The sequence below is a fragment of the Crocuta crocuta genome, unplaced genomic scaffold, assembly GCF_008692635.1.
Source record: "Crocuta crocuta isolate KB4526 unplaced genomic scaffold, BGI_CrCroc_1.0 scaffold214, whole genome shotgun sequence".
In the NCBI taxonomy this organism is placed as follows: Eukaryota; Metazoa; Chordata; class Mammalia; order Carnivora; family Hyaenidae; genus Crocuta; species Crocuta crocuta.
Genome location: NW_027529999.1, coordinates 831,281 through 851,011, shown reverse-complemented (window position 1 = coordinate 851,011; position 19,731 = coordinate 831,281). Strand labels below are relative to the sequence as shown.

The 19,731-nt window shown below is 57.9% G+C and overlaps 1 protein-coding gene across 1 annotated transcript; it reads left to right on the top strand.

The window, feature by feature from the left end:
- Positions 1–9,144: 9,144 nt before the first annotated feature.
- On the top strand, positions 9,145–18,545 carry TINAGL1 (tubulointerstitial nephritis antigen like 1). The gene is made up of 11 exons (XM_077763544.1): positions 9,145–9,252; positions 9,738–10,055; positions 11,005–11,068; positions 14,938–15,030; positions 15,165–15,279; positions 16,389–16,512; positions 16,601–16,751; positions 16,869–17,058; positions 17,160–17,205; positions 17,478–17,601; positions 18,328–18,545. The coding sequence occupies exons 2-11, from the start codon at positions 9,746–9,748 to the stop codon at positions 18,542–18,544; spliced, it is 1,434 nt and encodes a 477-aa protein (XP_077619670.1). The 5' UTR covers positions 9,145–9,252; positions 9,738–9,745; the 3' UTR covers position 18,545.
- Positions 18,546–19,731: the final 1,186 nt, after the last annotated feature.

Below are 19,731 nucleotides of genomic sequence, written 5' to 3'. Positions count from 1 at the left end.
TCAACCTTAGGACACAGTGAGTGCTGGAGGGAGGGACGTGAGAAGCTCTTCCGGCTGGAATTTCTGGCAGAGCTAAGGGACTCAGTGCCCAGCATCTAGAGGACTCCCCAATCCCCAAGCCCTTTTGTTGTCCAGCTCTGTACTCACTGCTGAGGAAATGACAAGAGAACCTTCCAGTTCCAGGAACCAGTGAATTAAAAAATGAAACCATAAAAGCACCAGAAGAAAATATAGGAGGGTTTTATGATTGATTTTATAGTTAGAAAGAACTTTCTTTCCTTCTTTCTTTTTTAAACTGTTTATTTTGAGAGAGAGAGAGAGAGAGAGAGAGAAGCAGGGGAGGGGCAGAGAGAGAGGGACAGAGAATCCCAAACAGGCTCTGCGCAGTCAGTACAGAAACCTATGTGGGGCCCGATCTCACCACCATGAGATCATGACCCAAGCCAACATCAAGTCAGACACTTAACCGAATGAGCCACCAGGCGTCCCTAGAAAGACATTTCTGGCTCAAAACCGGAAACTATACTGAAAAAGAAATATAAATGGCTTTGAAGCTTTTGAAGAAATCGTCAGCCTTCATAAGAAGATAACCACAAATTTCAAATACACTTAGCTTCCATTTTTCACCTGTCAAATTGGCAGAAACCCAAAAGTTGGATAACATTTTTTTAAATGTTCATTTATTTTTGAGATGGGAGGATGAGTAGGGAGAGGGAGACAGGATCTGAAGCAGCCTAGTGCTGACAGCAGAGAGCCTGATATGGGGCTTGAACTCACAACATGAGATCATGACCTGAGCTGAAGTAGGTCGCTTAACCAACTTAGCCACCCAGGTGCCCTTACTCCACGCTTTTTAAATATATTTTTGAACCTAGAGAATGTATTAATGAATGAAAAAATCAAATAAGACCAATTCTTTAAAAAATTTTTAGCATTTATTTATTTTTGAGAGACAGAGACAGAGGGTGAGTAGGGAAGGGGCAGAGAGAGAGAGAGGGAGGGAGACACAGAATTGGAAGCAGGCTCAGGCCTGCTCAGAGCCCAACGCGGGGCTCGAACTCACGGACCGTGAGATCATGACCTGAGCCAAAGTCAGATGCTTAACCGACTGAGCCACTCAGTTGCCCCAAAACTAATTGTTTTAAAATGAATTTTTTAAATGAATTCTTTCTGGGCCTGAGCCCACCCCCTCGCCTTGCCCCCACAAGCTGCTTCTGGGGAATGTCATCTCTGGAGCCTTTGACCTCTGGCATTTCTTCTTCATTCATTCTCTCCGGTGCCTCAGGAGAACTAGAGACAAGAATTTGAACAGCGGTGGCTGAGCAAGCCATCTCTCTGGGACTCAGTTTTCCCATCTGCAAAACGCGGGTAATAGCTCGGAGCGTTGGCTGCCTGTGCGGTGAGATCATTCAAGTCCAGTGACCAGTCCTTAGAAGGCACCCAGCCCACAGCAGGTACTCACGGCCTCCGCGCTGGCTGGAATGTAGGCAGGACCCCTCCCTACAGAGGTAGCTTATCAAGCACAAACTAGATGAACAAGAAACGATAGTGCCCTTCACTTCCCCCCCCCCACACCGTGTGACTGTGGCCAGATTCCTCTCCTATGCTGTGAGATTCCTCGGGATCCTGGAGCAAGATACCTCATTTCCTTGGTTGCAGAAGAGAGGAATGGACTGAATGAGCCCTCCCTTTTGTGAGAGTGGGGAGCCCTTTGGGACCACGAAGGGCTCCCTCTCATCTCAGAAATGGGTTGGTGAGGCCCACATGGGTTGGTGCATGTCGGAGGCAGAGCCAGGGCTGCCACTGAAGTCCCCAGACTCCTACCCGGGCCCTTAACCTGCACACCTGCCTCTGCCCAGGGACACGTGTGTCTGAGTGGCTATGTGGTGACATGGGGACACTCTCCCTAGGCCTCTCCTTATCTTCTCTGCTCCTGGTTCATCCTATTGAAGGTCTGATGCCCATCGATCCTTGAGTTTAAAGACTCCAGCTCCCCTGCGGGCCCTGAGCCCCACCCAAGGTCACTGCCCCCACAACCGCGCCATCTTCCCCCACAGCAGGAGGCACAGGCTGACAGGCATATACTACTGGTGCCTCCTGGAGAGAGCATCCCTAGGGTGGGGGAGGGGGTGCCGGTGGGGGGTCAGGGACTTCCGATGAGCTGGAGCACTTGCGGGCCCTGGTGGGAGCACTGAAATGACCACTAACTTTTCAGTCTCCCCTGAAACTCTCAAGCTCCGGAGGACCTCCCTCGCCCAATCCTGCTGGTCCCTGAGCTTCCGACCTTGCGGGACTTTCTTCCCCTTCCCAGCAGCAGAGAGAGAGGGTTCGTGAGTCCCGGCAGCCCCCTGGGACTTCAACTGCACTTCTCCCTGCATTTCACAAGATCCCTCAGGATCCTGGAGCAAGAGCTCGCGAGGTAGGCTCCTGCTATTTGCACCTTGACCTAAGTCATCTCCTCTCAGGAGATGTTGACTGTGTTTCCGACTGGAAAGTAGGTCACCTTGGCCCATCTTAGGGGTGGACTTGACCTCCATGGCCTCTGCCTCTGTGTTGTTGCTCACCTCTGGGAGACACGTGGGGATGTTCCTCTCCAAGCCGATGTACACAGTGCACGTGTGCGGATTCCAGGCCTGTTCTCATCCGGGTGACTGATTTCATCTGGTTCCAGTGCGGGTCCACCAAAGAGGTTGGAGCAGGTTTACATTAGTTTCACCTAGTTTTAGCAGGTTTGAGTCGCTTCATGTCAGTTTAAGCACCTTTGTGTCTCCTAGGCTATTTCTGAGCCCACTTACGGCTGTTTGGATTCAGGTTAATTTAAGGATAGCAGATACTCCTGTGGCTGTGGTGGTGTGTCAGCACTGTGGATTCTAAGTGCTTTATATATATTAAGCCCTATAATCCTCACACCTACACCACCAGTAGAGACTGGGTCCTCGTGTTACACATGGAGAAACTGAGGCACGGGGAGTTTAAGACATCGGCCCCAGGTTTCATGGTGATTGAAAGGCAGAGCCAGGATCTGAATCTATTCCTTCTGGCTACTGAGTCTCTGTTCGGAACCTCCGTGTTGGGCTCGAGCACTGAGGAATAGCGTGCGAACCACTTCTGGAGGAGTCGATTTGATCTGAGCCAGTTTGTTCTGTTCTGTGCCAGCATGAGCCACGTCGTTCTGGCTCGACTGGCAAACGTCCAGAATGTGGCACATTGCAATTGCCGCATCGACCTCAGACCCCGTGGATCCCGGCGATGGAAGCCCGTGGTATTGGTTGGTGCTCTGGGGCCTACTGTACCAAACCGCCACCACTTTGCCTGCTTAAAGCAACAGCAATTTATTTTCTCACGGTTCTGGAGGCCAGAAGTTCAAAACCAAGGGCCGCTCTCCCTCTGGAGGCTGTAGGGGAGAAGCCGCTTCTGGCCTCCTCCAGCCTCTGGTGGCCTCAGGAGTTCCTGCTTCAGGCCAGTCTTGGCGTCCACGGTCACATCGCCTCCCTCCTCGTCCGTCTGTGTCCCCTGTGTGTCTCTTCTACCAGGGACACTGGCCAGTGGATTTAGGGCCCATCCAGATATCAGAGATGATCTCATCTCAAGATAATTACATCTGCAAGGGTTCTTTTTCCAAATAAAGTAGCAGTCATAAGTTCCTGGGAGTAGGACCCGGAAGGATCTTTTTCAGGGCCTCCACTCACCCCGTTATGACCACTAAGGTCACATCAAGTATTTCCCCTTAAGGACCCAGCTCTGAAAAGCGCCTCTTCGTGTTCACCCAGCTGTTGGGGTTTCTGCTTAGGGATGAAAGGGCAGAGTGTAAAATGCGCTGGCAGCCACGAAGAGCCTCTCGTGCTTTTGAAAACCCATTTAACGATATTCCCAGTGGGAAGATCAGGACTTCCCAGAAACATCAAGGAACGTGTGGAAATGTCTCTGTCAACAGGCCTTCAAAGATAGTACTAGCTTTCTAAGGTGTCTGCTGGTGATCTCCCCAAGCTTACCATGCATGGCTAGGCGAGCCTATCTAGTGAAAGTGATGGCCACCTGACAGGAGGGGGAGCTGTGAGCCCCAAATACTCCAGTACTCTCGGCCCGGGTTTGCAAGAAGCTAGTGATTTAGATATGGATGAAGATGGAGCAATGTTGTTGATGCTCAGCAAATAGTCTTGGCAAGGAAGCAACACCCAGGGGCCTTTTGTATTCCACTGGCCCCAACACCAGTGATACAGAAATATGACACAAAAGAGAAGCTGTGTTCCTCTGTTCTGCATTTTCCCACTTGCACCGACAGCTAAGAACCAACCACAAACACTGGCAGGTATGAGGGTCATCTTAGCTCTTGAACAAGTCTGGCCTCTGCAGAGGCGTGTGTCCAGGCTTTCGGGGCTTGGGCTTGAGGTCCTGTCCCGCTCCTAACAGCCGGTGTGACCTTGGGCAAGCCGGGAAATCTTTCCGAGTCTTGACTTCCCCATTTGTAAATTGAGAGAATTGGGTCACCTGGGGAAAGCCCTAGGCTGGGCACATGTATGTGACAGAGAACAGACTGGTGGGCCAGGGCCATCACAAGTTCATGGTCAGCAACTCCAAATGGTCACTCCGCACTGCTGGAGATCCTACTCTGTTTCTCCAGGGGCCTTGGTTGTGATAATGACTTCACACCTAACCCTTGATCCTCCGTCCCCTCCTCTGTGCCTGTCTCACTTTGGCCGTGATTTGCTCCCTTTGGAAAAGTGGAAACCATCAGAGGAGACGCTCTGGTCTTTGTGTAGCTAATTCTACAACCCCATCTCCTCTTCTCTCCGCCGCTGGGGTCCTTGCCCCGGCTCCTCCCAAGGCCAGCTGTCCTCTTGTGCGCTGGGTCCCCCTCCTCTTACTTTATCAAGGACTTTGCCCCTAGGTAATCCCCTCTCTCTGTATCAGCAGGTCCTCCCCTCCTAGTGGTCATTGCTATCAGCACGGAGACACGGTTTTGTATCCCGCACGGTTGGACAAAACTCTCCCTTGACCCTCCTTAATTCCCTTCCAGCCCACACCCCAGTTCTCTGCTTCCCTTTGCACTAAAACTTCCTGAAAAGTTGCCTCTGGTGGTTCTCTCCCACTGGCTCCCATTTGCTGCTGCACCCGTTCCAATCTAGCTTCCAGCCTCTCTCTTCCGCTAAGACTGCTCTCAGCAAGGTCACCCCAATTTCCCTGTTGCTAAAGCTAGTGGATGCATCTTTGTGCTCAGCTCACTCGACCTGTGGGTAACATTCCATACAGGTCAACTCTCCCGCCATCTTGAAACACTCTCTCCTGTGGGCTGCCTGACCTCGCAGATCTGGCTCTCCTCCTTCCTCCCTGGCCACACCTGCTCAGTCTACTGTACCATTTCCTCCTCTCCAACGTTTAATATGGGAAGGTCCCCAGGCTCAGTCCCGTCCCTCTTCTCCAGTCTGAGCTGGCAACCAGCATGGTAGTCTATAGGTTCAAATGTCCCTGAGGCTGCCCAGATTCGGGAGGGGAACACTCTCTGTCTCTCAGCGTAGGAGCAGAGCATTTGTGGCCACATTCTAGGAACCCAGGAGTCCTGCTTGATTTCTCCTGTCTCCTCTCCCTCCCATCTGCTCCTTTGGCAAGTCCTGTCAACCCACCTCCAAAGTAGGTCTCGAATAGGTCCCTTCTCTTGTCTCCACGGTCCCCAGCCTTGTTCAAGCCCCAGCACCGCTAGCCTGGGTCCCATTGTTGCCTCCTCCTTGGCCCCTTGGAGTCCGCTTCTGCCTTGTGGTAGCCGTTCTCACCAGAGTGGCCAGAGGGGGCCTTTGTTCGTGCGCCTCCAATTATTTCACTCCCACCTCTATGTCTCTTCAGCGGTCAGAGGACAATTCAGGAGACTCGCTCCATCCTGACGGTCCCTCCCAGCCTCCTCTTGAGCCTCCACCCCACTCAGTCACTGCAGTGCGGCCTCTCCGGGCTTCCAACTTCCCGAACAAACCAACCTGTGCCAGAGAGAAGGGCTATTGCTCGCACGCATCGGTTCCCTGTAACACCCTTCCAGGCTCCAGAAATGCTGGCTCCTTCCAGCCCTTCAGGTCTCCGCTGGAAGGGGGTCCCTGAGACCCCCCCTCTTGATCACCGGCACCCCAGGTTCCCGTGCTGTGTGCCTATCTACAAGCATCCTCCTCTGCGGAGTGACTTACGGGTATGTTTGCTTGTTTATCCATCCATCTTCCCATTAGACTGAAGACTTCACCCTCAGTCTTACCTGCCGCAAGCTCCAGTGTGCCGCCACAGTGCGCCACTCCGCCTGTCACAGCCCCCAAAAGGCAGGGCTTTTCATTACTTGATCCCACAGGCCCCAGGAAGCCCGACGTGTCACGACCTGACCCGACACGCACAGCATGAGGCCTCGCTTGGGTGTCCCGGGTGCCACTGCTCCAAGCTCCGGATGCGTGCAGCCGACCCCGGCCCCAGCTAGAGTGTCATGCGGGACCCAAACATCTGAGCCCCAGGCCTCCAGGAGTGGGCCCGTGGTCCCAGACCTGGGTCTGGTAGAGCACAATGGACCTCTGTCTTCTCAGGAGGTTTGGCTCAGCCCCCAGAGGAGAATGACCCATTCTGAGCACCCAGAGCAGCTGCGGGGTGGCGGCCGCAGCTGGGGGGAGGTTAGCACTGGACTCGGGAGGGAGAAGAGGCCTGGGCCTCTGCCCTGCTGTGTGAGCTTAGACATGTCACTGTCCCTTTTTACCCACATGTCCCTTTGTAGAAAAAGAAGAGCATGAAAGGGTCTCTAAGGGGCATTTGGGTCCAGATGGGAAACCAAAGTGGAGAAAAGGGCAGTGTCCGCCCAGGGTCACAGGTGAGGGAAGACAGAGTTGCCACCAAGCCCAGGTGGCCTGCCTCCCAGAAGGCAGAAGGGCTCAGCAGGTAAGTCCTGCTGTGACTCGTCACCTTGTGCTCTGCCCCAGGCCCTTGGACCAGAATAAGACAGACAGTGAGGCCCCAGAAAGGCGGGGGGCCACGGAAAAGGAAAGTGAGGCTAGAGCCCCCACGCTAGCCCTGCCCTTTTCCTCTTCTCTTTGGCCAAGGAACCCAAGGAGTCACAAGATTCCATTTGGGCTGGGCTTAGGGCCAACATCAGTGATGAGAGGGGACACCCTCCCCCTCCCCCCCACCTCCAAGCACCACTCTTGGCTCTGGCATCTTCCCTCGCTCTGCGCTCCCGCTTCCTATGCACAGACAGACAGGCAAAGACAGGCAGCTGGCCAGACGTTCCCAACAGGCACAAACAGACACCCACAGATACACAGACACTTAGCGAGACAGACACCTAGGAGACAGGCGGGCACAGACAATGACAACCACACAGTTATACATACAGACGCGCAAGCCAACAAGCACACAGACACTGGCAAAGAAAACACGGGCCGACAGAGAGCCGCACACACGACCGGCACGGAGGCCACCTCCAGGCAGACACACAGGTGCACAGCACTCTTGTAACAGAGAGACGAGTGGACGTGGAGACACACTCAAGCAGAACACCCAGTGGACACACACACACACACACACACACACATACACACACACATGGCAAAGACTCACGGGGCGGGGGGCCTACAGGGGAGTGATTTGGGGCAAAGGACAAGCTAGGTACCCCCAGGGCCACACCCCAACTGCCAACCCCAGAGCCAAACCGAATCCGATCCACAAAAGTAGGCACTCTGGGTAGGATCTCTTCTGAAGGCCGCCTCCTTCCCCTGCCCGAGGATGTGACCTTCACCAATGCCGAGGGGCCTGCCTTGCAGTCAGGTGAATGGAGGCTAGACATGACAAGGGACTTCCCAACCAGGAGTGTGTCAAGACCTACGGAGGGTGACTAAGGGTGACTGGAGGGAAAGGGGTGAGGTGGTGATGGGTAGGGAGCCTGCATTCTGGCCGTGTGACCTCGGGCAGATCTTCTGAGCCTCAGTTTCCCACTAGGCTTTGTCGTCCCAGGGTCAGCTTCTGGTGCGTCCGTGCTGGTGCTGGGGCTCTGAGACATCACTTCCCCCGCTCTGCCACTGCCTTGAGGCAGGGTGACTCCCTGCCCAGTGCCCCCTGGCAGGGGGTAGCCCAGTCACAGATGGCTGTTGTCTGGGTCGCCCCACCCCACCCCCAGGAGCTGGCCAGCTGAGGACATCCCCAGGCAGGGGGAAGGGGTGTGGAGTGGTCAGAGAGAGGGCACAGGGAATCCCCATGCCCGAGGCCCCCCCTCCGAGGGCTGATGTGAGGTGCAGGCCTGGGGATGGAGAATCTGTCCAGGCGAAGCCTTTCATCTTTTCTGCTGTTAGAGTCCCCTGGCCTGGACCCAACTGGTTGGCAGAGGGGATTGCGCAATGGAGAGGTAAAAGGTGACGGCGGGCATGGCGGGACAGAAGCCCCATTGTTTGGGGCCCAGGCCAGCCCGGGCAAAGGAAGGGTTTATGCCCCGGGCAGGAAGGGGGGCTCCGCAGTGGGAGGGGGGGCACCAGCTGCCAGGGCTCTTGCCCTTAGGCCCTGGAGGGGGACAGGTGCCAAGCAGGATGCCCTCGGGGTTGATAGAGGGGTCAGTGGTTGGCAGCCTGGGGAGGGCAGACCCAAAGAAGAGTTGTGGGGCAGGGAGGCGGCGCCCCCAACCCCTCCCCTCGGAAGGATGAGCCTCCAAGGCCTCAAGAGCAGGGTCCTCAACCACCCTCCTCCGGATTCCAATCATTCCTGAGAACGGAGGCGGCTTGGGGCGGTCCCAAGCCTGAGGGCCACGGGCGTGCAATGCTGTTTTTAATACCGCAGGGTCGCAGGGGTCTTAGAGATTTTTTTGCTGTCCACACCCTCCCCATCATTTCCCAGACTTGGGTGCAAAACTCGGAGCTCCGCTGCTGGCGATCTCCCCTTCTTCGCCGGAGCCCCTCAGCCCTGCGGTGCGGCCCATTGGGAAGTCCTTACAGGTGTCAGACCACAATCCCTTCCGCTTCGGCTGGAGTTCCGCCCTCTGAGGGAACGAACGGCTGCCGTCGGAGACCCGGCGAGGACAATCACGTGCCCACTGTCCCTCACACAGGTCCCAGCTCCCGGGTTACCGGGCTACTACAGGTGCGGGCCAGCCAGGGCCCCTCCCGCGGCCGGGGGCGGTGCTGGGGGCGGGGCGGGGCAAAAAAGCGGTCCTGCCCCGCCCTCCTCGCTCGACTTTGGGTGTCCCGTGTTGGCAGGAGCCGGGAGCCGGGAGGCGGAGGCGCGTGGGGCAGCCCGGGCACAGCCCGTCACCAGGTAGGGACGCTCCCCGCGCAGGGGGCAGGGGGTGTGGGGTGTATTCAGAAGGAAGGAACAGAGAGGAGGGGGGCAGGCGGAGGGACCGCCAGGGATGGCAGGAGAGGAGAGTGGAGGGGGGCACGGGGACACAGAGGAACACCAGCTGGGCATACCGGACTCAGAAATGGAGGCTGCAACAGGGGCAGAGGGACCCTGATAGGAGAGGCGACCTCAGTCCGAGCGGTGGCTGTTGAGCCAGGGGCACCCAGAATGCCACAACCCACCCCCCCCGTCCTTGAAGGTCCCTGGGGCAGGTCAGGGAGGGGCTCCATTTCTTGCCCAGTCCCCTTCCTTCCCCGGGACGCAGGAATCGGGGTCTCTGACCCTGCCGAACCCCCTTGCACTCACAGCCCCAGGAAGCTGAGAGAGCAGTCCCTGGGGCATCAGGGAGGCTCTGCTGCCCCCCACCTCTGACCCCTGACATCTGCCCTCCCTGGGCCCAGGAGGCACCATGTGGCGATGCCCACTGAGGCTGCTGCTGTTGCTGCTGCTGGCCGGCGAGTTGACTCTGGGTGCCCGGCGGGGTCGTGGGCGCCGGGAGCTAGCACCGGGTCTGCACCTTCGGGGCATCCGGGACGCGGGCGGCAGGTACTGCCAGAGGCAAGACCTGTGCTGCCGGGGCCGCGCCGACGACTGCGCCCTGCCCTACCTGGGCGCTACCTGCTACTGTGACCTCTTCTGCAACCGCACCGTCTCCGACTGCTGCCCTGACTTCTGGGACTTCTGCCTCGGCGTGCCACCCCCCTTTCCCCCCATCCAAGGTGGGCACCAGACGGCCAGGCGGGTGGGTCGCTTTGTCAACCCCAGACTCAGCAAGGCTCAGGAGCAAGGCGGAGGCACTGACGTTTCCGGGGAAGGCTTTGTAGAATCTGGGAGAGCCCCCGCCCCGCTGTCTGCGCCTCTGGGAAGTCCCGCTCTGGTCTAACTCCAGTCTCTCCGGCGAGACCGAAGGAGAGAAGATCCTTGGTCGGTGGGATTCGAAGCTGGCGCAGGAGAAAGGCAGCCTCCTGCCTGCCCTTTCTCCCAGTCCGGACTCCCTGCCAGAGGAGGAAGGTGCCGCCCCGCCTGCTGACTCACCCGCAGGCTGATAAAGCCCTTGGGGGTTGGTCGGGCTCATCTCCGCCATTCCTCTGCCGTTGCTCAGGATTCCCAACCCTGAGAAGGCTGGTCACACCTGGGAGGTGGGGCGAGTCTCTTCCTTCCTTCAGCCTTGTCACCATCCTTTCCCACGCCCTTGCCCCTGTCCCATAGGAGAATCACTTGAATCTCTTCCCACAGTTCTGTGGGCCTGGGTGGGGGTGAGACCGAATACCTAGGGTGTCACATTCCGAAGTGCTGTGTTATCTTAGGGGAGTCACTTGCCTTCTCTGGGCCTCGGTTTCCCCATGCCCCTCCCATCCCCCAAGTTTCAACTCATGTAAATGGTAGAGGATCTAAGGAATGGCTGGCATCCAAGTGAAGCAAGAGGGATCCGAGTTGGGGTCACTGAAGAACTTTCTAGGTGACAGGTGCTATGTCACCTGCAGGAGACATCTTAGGAAGTTATAGTTTGACTTTAGTTTCAGTGAGGGCTGGGAGGTGTGTGTGCGTGTGTGTGTGTGTGTGTGTGTGTGTGAGGATTCCCAACACCTGACTTCTGAGGACCTGGCCATCTGAGCCTGTAGTCTCTGGTCTTAATTCCACTTCTCTCCTCCTCTTCCCTCCCACCAGGATGTGCCCATGGGAGTCGCATCTATCCAATCTTAGGAACCTACTGGGACAACTGTAACCGCTGGTGAGTATTTGGGGCTTGGAGGGTGCTTGCCTTGTGGACTCTGTGGCCTTTAGACTTGGTTCGAACCCAAGTTCGAACTTGCTGGCTGGGGACAAGTCCTTTCCCTTCTCTGAGCCTCAGTTTCTTCGTCTGTAACATGGGAATTTTTTACATGGACTCTGGCAACTTATAAAACAACATTCTAACAGCATTCCCCAGGAGTGGCCAACCATGGGTGCCTGGGCGCAGGTGTGGCCCCTGAGCGAGGAGTGCTTCCCCATCCCCTCCTGGCTTGGGCTGTGCTCCTGCCCCGCCCTCTGTGTAGGGGAGAATCTGGAGAAGGGGGCGCCAGGAAGGAAACCTGTGACTGCAGCATCCGCTGCCCTGGACTGGATGAGGGTCAGGGACGACGGCTGAGCTGGAGGCCAGCCAACCTGCAGCGGGGGCCTTCCCGGGAATGGGGCCCCTCCCCCTCCCTACCATTCCGGGATGAAGGGTCAGGGGTGCTCCCCTACTCGAATCTGAGGCCTGAGGTGGGAAACGGAGAGGGCTTGGGTAGGAAGCCTTGAACGCCTAATGGAAATAATGGTTACCCTGTGGCTTTGAGGAGGCGGCCCTGCACCCACTCCACCCCATGCCCTCTTTGCCTGGGACTGAGAGGCCCCAGGGAGGAGGAAACTTTTTGGAATGCATTACGCATACGCTGTTTCCATTGCCTCACTGGTGTGAGGGGTGCTGGGTCACAGGGGAGAAGGGACACATAGGGTTCAGCTGTGTCTGCGTGAGAAAATGTGGGGGTGTGTGTGTGTGTGTGTGTGGTGTGAGTGTGTGTGAACTGGACACGTGTGTTCGGAAAGACCGAGCGTGCCTGCAAGGACCCTGCTGCCCCTGATAAGATGTCTCTGGCCATTGATGGGTTAACCTCTTTCCCACTCTTATCCCTGGGGCCTGGCCACCCTGGGCCCCTCTGGAATGCTGGGGCCTGATGCCACCAGCCCAGTCTAGACCTGCTTGGGCAGCCCTGGGGGCAAAGGGGGAGGTGGCAGGAAAGGACTGACCAGCCAGCTGTCCCCTCACTGCACTGGGTGGCCCCATTCCCTGTGCTTGACACCTGAGTGAGGGTGTGGGCTGTGTCTGCTGGCCTTCTAGGCTGTGCGAGCCCTCGAGGAATGCCTGGAGAGTCAGAGAAGGAAGGGAAGCCTAAGAGAGCTCCCCCCCCATGCAGCCTCCTCCCTCCCTCCACGAAAGTGCTCCCGCCCACTCCTGGCCCCAGGGAACCCAGCCATACTGGGTTTGCTCCCCTTGAGGCTCCTTAAAAGGCAACAGGGGAAGGGCGCAGTTCAGCGTCTTGTAATAGTAAAGTTATGAGCTGGCAAAAGCATTGTAGCATTCATAGAATGCCCTGCTCTGTCGACAGCTATTTGTTAAAGACCTACTGTGTGCCAGGCACTGTGCTGGGCCAGGGAGGTGCAGCCAGATGTGGGAGACCGTCCTTGAGCTTGCACTAGAGCCTCTGGCCTAATGATGAAGGAGCTCACACACAAATAAGCATATTACAGGGGCGCCTGGGTGGCTTAGTCGGTTAAGCGTCCGACTTTCGCTTAGGTCATGATCTCGCGGTTCGTGGGTTCGGGCCCCGCGTCGGGCTCTGTGCTGACTGCCGGCTCAGAGCCTGGAGCCTGTTTCAGTCTGTGACTCCCTCTCTCTCTGACCCTCCCCTGCNGACACAAGCAGGCAGCAGTGGGGGGGGGGCACAGCTTGTGGGAGGCCAGGAGGTGGGACAGGCCTCACTGTGGGGACAGAAGTCCGGAGGAGGCTCAGGCCGCATCCATGGGTCTCGTAAGCCATGCTGAGGGCTTTGTATTTTGTTCTAATGACAGGGGAAGCCACTTAGAGGCACACAGTCTGACTTATGTCATTCAGAGATCTCTCGGGCCTCAGAGTGGGTAGGTGTGGGGAGGGCGTGTTGTAGAGAGGCAGGGAGCCTGGGTAGGATGGCATGGCCATGGCCCAGGTGACAGGTGATAAGGGACTGGAGGAGGGTGGTGACAGTGGAGGGGGAGGTGAGAGGCAGGAGAATTCAAACCTTCCACCATGTGCTGATGGCGGGCACGGGAAATGGGGGTACGCCACGGACCGCGAGCTCTGGTTTGAACACCTGGGTGAATAAGGTGCCCTGTCCTGAGCTGAGGGTGTTAGGGGAGGAACAGCTTTGGGGGAAGGCCGTGTGGGCCACTTTAAGTTTGAGGCATGCCCAGAGGAGCTGTGAGGAGGCCAGGCAGCTGGGAGTCTGAAACTCCAGAAAGATGGAGTGTGGGGCTCCTGGCATGGGAACTAGAGTAGTAGGTAATGAGTCTTGAGCAGCTGCGATGGGCCAGGCCCTGTGCTGAATGCTTTACAGGCCTTACAAAACCCTGCCATTTAACCTCTGGAAGGTAGAACTATTCACTTCCTCGTGTTATGAACAAGAGCATCGAGGGAGAGAGTTCACCTGGGGTCACATGACTAGTCGGCGAGGTTGGAACCCAGGACTTGAACTTGAGGACCCGTGCTCTTAGCCACTTCACTACAATGCCTCATTCGCTCATTCATCCAACAAATATTTATTGGGGGCCTACCATGTGCTAGGTTTTGGTTTCTAGGCTCTGAAGATAGCCAGCAATCCCTCCTCTCCAGGACCTGAGTATCTAGGAGGAAGCAGGTGTAAGCTGTGCGCATAACTCAATATATAGCATGTCAGATAGCGATGATGCGCTCAGGAGAAAATTAAACCCAGAAGCGGGATGGGCGGGTGCGGCCACGGCAGGTGGCATCTGAACGGAGACTTGGAGGTCCTGGGGCAGGAGCATGGCTGTCGTGAATAGTCAGTAGACCAGCCTGGCTGGAGCCTCAGGAGCCGGGACCCAGAGGAGGGGGTGACAGAGGGGACGGGAAGACAGATCACGCAGGGCCTTGTTAACACAGCAAGGACTCTGGCTCTTATTCTGTGATATCAAGCCAAGAGAGGGTTTGGGGCAGGGGGATGGCATGATATGACTTGGGTTCCACGGGGTCATCTGACAGCTGTGTTAAAAATATACTGAAGTGGGGGTGCAGGGCAGACGCTGGGAGGACAGTGGGGAAGCTGTGGCAGAATCCAGGGGAAAGGTGATTGCCTGCAGGAGAGAATGAGATGCCGTGTGGATCCTGAATGTGCTTTTAAGGCAAAGCCAACAGGATTTGCCAATGGATCAAATTAGCGCATGAGGGAAGGAGTCAAGGGTGACTCCCAGGTCCTTGGCCTGAGGTCCAGGAAGAATGGAGTGGACGTTTCCCACAGACTGCGGGGAGAGCACGCATGGGAGTGGGGGACCAGACATTCGGGTTGGGGTGTGTTCAGTCTGAGCGGCTATTGGACACTCCCGTGGTGAGATTGTGTAGCGCAAGATTCTTGGATCTGGGGTCTAGGGAGAGATCCAGGCAGCAGATATGAACCTGCGAACTGTGGCCTTGAAGTTGACATCTGGAGGGGCGCCTGGGTGGCTTAGTCGGTTAAGTGTCCGACTTTCGCTTAGGTCATGATCTCGCGGTTCGCGGGTTCGAGCCCCGCGTCGGGCTCTGTGCTGACTGCCAGCTCAGAGCCTGGAGCCTATTTCAGAGTCTGTATCTTCCTCTCTCTCTGACACTTCCCTGCTCACTCTGTGTCTCTCTCTCTCTCCTAGAAATACATATAAATAAAAAAAAAAAAAAAGAAGTTGACATCTGGAGCCACCAGGCTGAATGTGATCCTCTAGGGGTCTTCCCATAACTGCTGGCACAGAACCTCAGGCCCACATTGACTTCTGACGCCCCCTCCCTTCAGAGGATGCCCGGCCCCCCCACCCCTCACCTCTCCGTTTCTGCCCTTCTAGCACCTGCCAGGCGCAAGGGCGGTGGGAGTGTGACCAGGAAGTATGCCTGGTGGACCAGGACATGATCAACGCCATCAACCAGGGCAACTACGGGTGAGAGGCCCTGGAAATGCCCCCAGTGGGCACAGACGCACGCACCTTCCCCCGACATGCATGTGCTGGCAGGCATGCCCTGATTTCACTCATGTGTACCCNNGGGTCTGTGACTCCCATCACTTCTCTTTCAGATGGCGGGCTGGGAACCACAGTGCCTTCTGGGGCATGACCCTGGATGAAGGCATTCGCTACCGCCTGGGCACCATCCGCCCTTCTTCCTCTGTCACCAATATGAATGAGATTCACGTAAGGCCACCCTTGCCCACCATCCTGCCATCTCCCCGTGGCCTGGCCCCCTGGCCCCCTGTGTCCTGTTCCTCCAGGGGCCTGGGCCCAGACCCCTCCAGTAGGCCGTGTGTCCCTGGACACGTCACTCCCCTTCTCTGGGTCTTGGGTTCTTGCCCCTGATAAGACGTGCTGCGCACACAGGACCGATGCTCGGATTCCGAGTTCTGCGGTCCCAGCACGAGCCCCTTCGTGGCCTGCACAGCCTGGGAAAAATGCTGTTCCTCCCAGTACAGCTGGGTCAGGGCCCCAGGGGCCAGGAGGTCACCTTGGTATTTTAGGAAGGGAGGGACAAATTGTCCTCTGGCTCTGGCTAGCGAGCAGGAATTCTCGGAAACAAATGCCGACTCAGTGGAACCCGGAGGGAGGAGGGGGCTTCTCCCCTCCTACCAGTGGGACCCCCCCCTCCCCGCCATGGACAGAAATGGGAACCAGACCTGGAACGGTCAAAGGGCGAGGAAGGGAAACAGCAGCAGGACAGGGCTGGGGTGTGCGTGGCAGGATCTGTCCCTCAGCGGCAGGCAGGGAGGAGGCAGTTCTTGGACAGAGCGCCCCTCCCTGCAGAGGGGCGGCAGCTCAAGGCTGGGGCGACCAGCCCCTGCCCCTGTCCTGACTCCCCTGGGCCTCTGCTATTTTCTGCCTCCTGCTGTTTGCTTTGGCAGCCTGCCTGGTCACAGGACCTTACTGCTCCTTCCCTCCCCTGCCCTTTAGGGCTGGAAGCCCAAGGTCCTGGTAGGAAGAAGGAAGTGTCAGATCAGAAGGTGTAGAGGAAGAATGGGGGGTGGGTATTGAGAATGAAGAGTGGGGGACCCTGGCCGGGCCACTTCCCTGATGGCCTCAGTTCCCTCATCTGTACGACAGGACTGGTCACCCCCACCTGACATTGAGAAGGCACTAAATGGTGCCTGGGTCTTCCCCTGGAGTCAATGAGGAGATTGCCGGAATCCCTCGGCTGCAGGAATGCTTAAGACCGAACCACAGAAGGCCCTGGACTCTTGGTGGCCGATGGGCCCCTGAAGGGTAGGCTGGGGCAGAGGCAGGAGGCAGACGGAGTGACTTTTGCTTTGCAGACAGTGCTGGGCCCCGGGGAGGTGCTGCCCACGGCGTTCGAGGCCTCTGAGAAGTGGCCCAACCTGATCCACGAGCCCCTTGACCAGGGCAACTGCGCAGGCTCCTGGGCCTTCTCCACCGCAGGTATGTCCCAGGGCAGGGGCTGGGGCAGCAGAAGAGGAGGGTCGAGGCGTGAGCCCCCTGACGGCCCTTCTGCCTTCCCCCCCACCAGCCGTGGCATCCGATCGCGTCTCCATCCATTCCCTTGGGCATATGACGCCTGTCCTGTCGCCCCAGAACCTGCTGTCCTGTAACACCCACAACCAGCAGGGCTGCCGTGGCGGGCGTCTCGATGGCGCCTGGTGGTTCCTGCGACGTCGAGGGTGAGCGGCAGGGAGCGTGTCGGCCGGAGCTGGGGCCTCGGGAGGGCAGCGTGCGGGAGGGGCCCGGGCCACGCGCGGCACGTCACCTCTCCTCGCTCCATGCTGCTCCTCCTCCAGGGTTGTGTCTGACCACTGCTACCCGTTCGTGGGCAGTGAGCGGGACGAGGCTGGCCCCGCCCCCCGCTGCATGATGCACAGCAGGGCCATGGGTCGGGGCAAGCGCCAGGCCACCGCCCGCTGCCCCAGCAGCCATGTCCATGCCAATGACATCTACCAGGTCACTCCTGCCTACCGCCTCGGCTCCAATGTAAGTTCACACTTGGTTGAAAGGGCAGAGGCAGGAAGGCTGACCAGAGGCTGGAGCCTCACCCTTGATCGACACTCTCCTCCCCACTCCCAACCCTCCAGGAGAAGGAGATCATGAAGGAGCTGATGGAGAATGGTCCTGTCCAAGGTAAATGCCCCTCATCCTGCCCCCTGGTTCCAGAAGCTTGTGCCTGCTTGAGACCGGGCACAGCACGGTGGCACAAGTGGTCTGTACAGCATTGAGTAGCAAGTCCCTTGGGGCTGGGAGTCAGGGGGACCTTGTCTCCTCCCCACGGGCAGCACCCTGGGGCGGTGGGGGGGGGGGTCACTTAGACTCTTGGCATGGGCCTGGGCGTGGACCTCCTGACTGGGGCATCTCCAGACCTGCGCTGCTGGGCTGAGCTGGACCTCTGCCCACAGCTCTCATGGAGGTACACGAAGACTTCTTCCTGTACCAAGGCGGCATCTACAGCCACACCCCCGTGAGCCTTGGGAGGCCAGAGCGATACCGCCGGCATGGGACCCACTCAGTCAAGATCACAGGGTGAGGAGGGTGAGGGGCTCGGCGGGGGGCAGAGAGGGTAAGGGGCAGCAAGGCTTGCACTAGGGGATCTGCCTTGAGTCCATACCATCTCTCTGTAAAGTCCCATTTCGAAGAGGAGGAAACCCCAGGACAGAAAGAGAGGAGAGATTTGCCTTGGGTCACCCCCGGAGTGGGAGCCTTGCTCTCCCTGACACACTGTGATAAAACAACTCCGGTGTAAGGATTCAAGGGCTGCTGCACCTCTCCCCATCTCACACCCACCCCAGCTCTGCCTGACTCCCAGACTCCCGCCCCCCCTCTTCAGGCCCCCACCTGAGATACCCACAGGTGTTTGGGTTGCTGATTTCAAGTGTCCAACCAATGAAATGTACTTTGTAGGGGCAGTTTGGGGCCTCCGAGGTACCCCAACCTTGTGGTCCCTGGTACCCAAGCCTCCCTGGCTCCTCAAGTGAGGAGAGAGGGCAGGCAGATGATGAGTGAGGTTGTGAAGTCCCAGAGACCTGTCCCCAGGACATGGGGCCTTGGAGGAGGGAGTCCCAGCTTCTCCCGTTTCCGCTCACCCCTCCGATTATCCCTTTGGGCGTGGGCACACAGACTTTGAAAGGTGGAGACTGAGGGAAGCAGAGAGAGGGTTAGAGCCCTGCCCAAGCCGCTGGGGTTCGAGCCCCTCAAAGCAGATGCACTCAGCCCCCTTCTCCCTCCCTGGCTCTGCCCCGCCCTCCTCAGGTGGGGAGAGGAGACGCTGCCCGATGGAAGAACGCTCANCCCTGCCACCCTCACCCCCGCCCCTCCTCATTCCCAGACGGCGGCCAACTCTTGGGGCCCAGCCTGGGGCGAGAGGGGCCACTTCCGCATCGTGCGCGGCGCCAACGAGTGCGACATCGAGAGCTTCGTGCTGGGCGTCTGGGGCCGCGTGGGCATGGAGGACATGGCGCACCGCTGAGNCGCTGAAGACCACTGAAGCCAGGACACCCCCAAGTCTCCAGCCCCACTACCCCATCCCACCCCTGTACTCTTGTTCTCCAAAGATATTTATTTTTCTTCTCACTGTTTTAAAAATAAAAAGAGTACTGGTAACTGTAGTACCTTGGAACTTCGGGGAGTGGAAAGCCAGGCCACGAGATGGTGTGGCATGTGGTTGGTTAGACAGCAGAAAGGACTGCCTGAGGCCTTGCTGGTCGGCCGGGTGGGTAGACTAGAAATCTTAGTGTCCATCCGGCCCTAATTGTCAATGGTCCTGGGCACTGACCTGCTTGGAGGTGGGGCATGGGCGGCCTGGCCTCTGGCCCTCAGAGAGACATGGACCCGTGGGAACCACCTTTCAGACGCTGAGTCAGCGCTGCCTGGTGGGGGGGGCGGGGGAGGGCCGACCCACCNCGAAGCCCCCCCCCCTTCCCCCTGCCCCTGGGCCATGCTGGACCTGCCTCTCTGATCCCTCTCCCTACCCAACCTTCCCCAGGATCCCAGTGCCAGCAAAATAAGCCAGGTCCCCGGCCTGTGTTTGGAGGCCGACAGGACCCACTCCACCAGCCTCCTCACTAAAGCTGCTTCACCCAGTGCCCAGGCTATTCCAGAGTCCTCAGTGCCCCTCAATGTCCCGTGCACTTGCAGGACTGTCAGGCGTTTGCACAGGCTGTTCCCCAGTCTAGATGCCCTTCCATTCCACCCACCTCTGGTCCCTCTGCGGTTTGAAAGCCAATCCAGGGCTCCCTCCTTCGGATGGTACCTGAGGGGGTTGCTGAGTATCATGCAAGGGACCCAAAACACCTTACTCCCCCCAGAGTGGCCTAGACACCTCGTCCCTGGGCTCATCTACATACACCCTGCCCTTTCACCCAGTAGTTTCTGGGTGTCTGCCTACCTCCTCTGTTTTATGCTGGAAGTTCCTTGAGAGCAGGGACTGGGGTGGGTTCATTTGGAGTCCTGGCACCCACACCCGTACCCTGGTGTAAGGTGGCATCACAGTTTGTGGAATGGTGGAGGGAATATGCCCTGTTCTTCCCCCGACCGCTTGGCTCCCAAGACCCGCCCCCCCCAAAAGCCGGTCCCTCTGGGCGCTGGTGTCCCTTCCTTTCCAGAAGCCTGGGGAGGGGGCTCCGCGAGGCAGCAATCTTCCTCGCCCCACCCCCA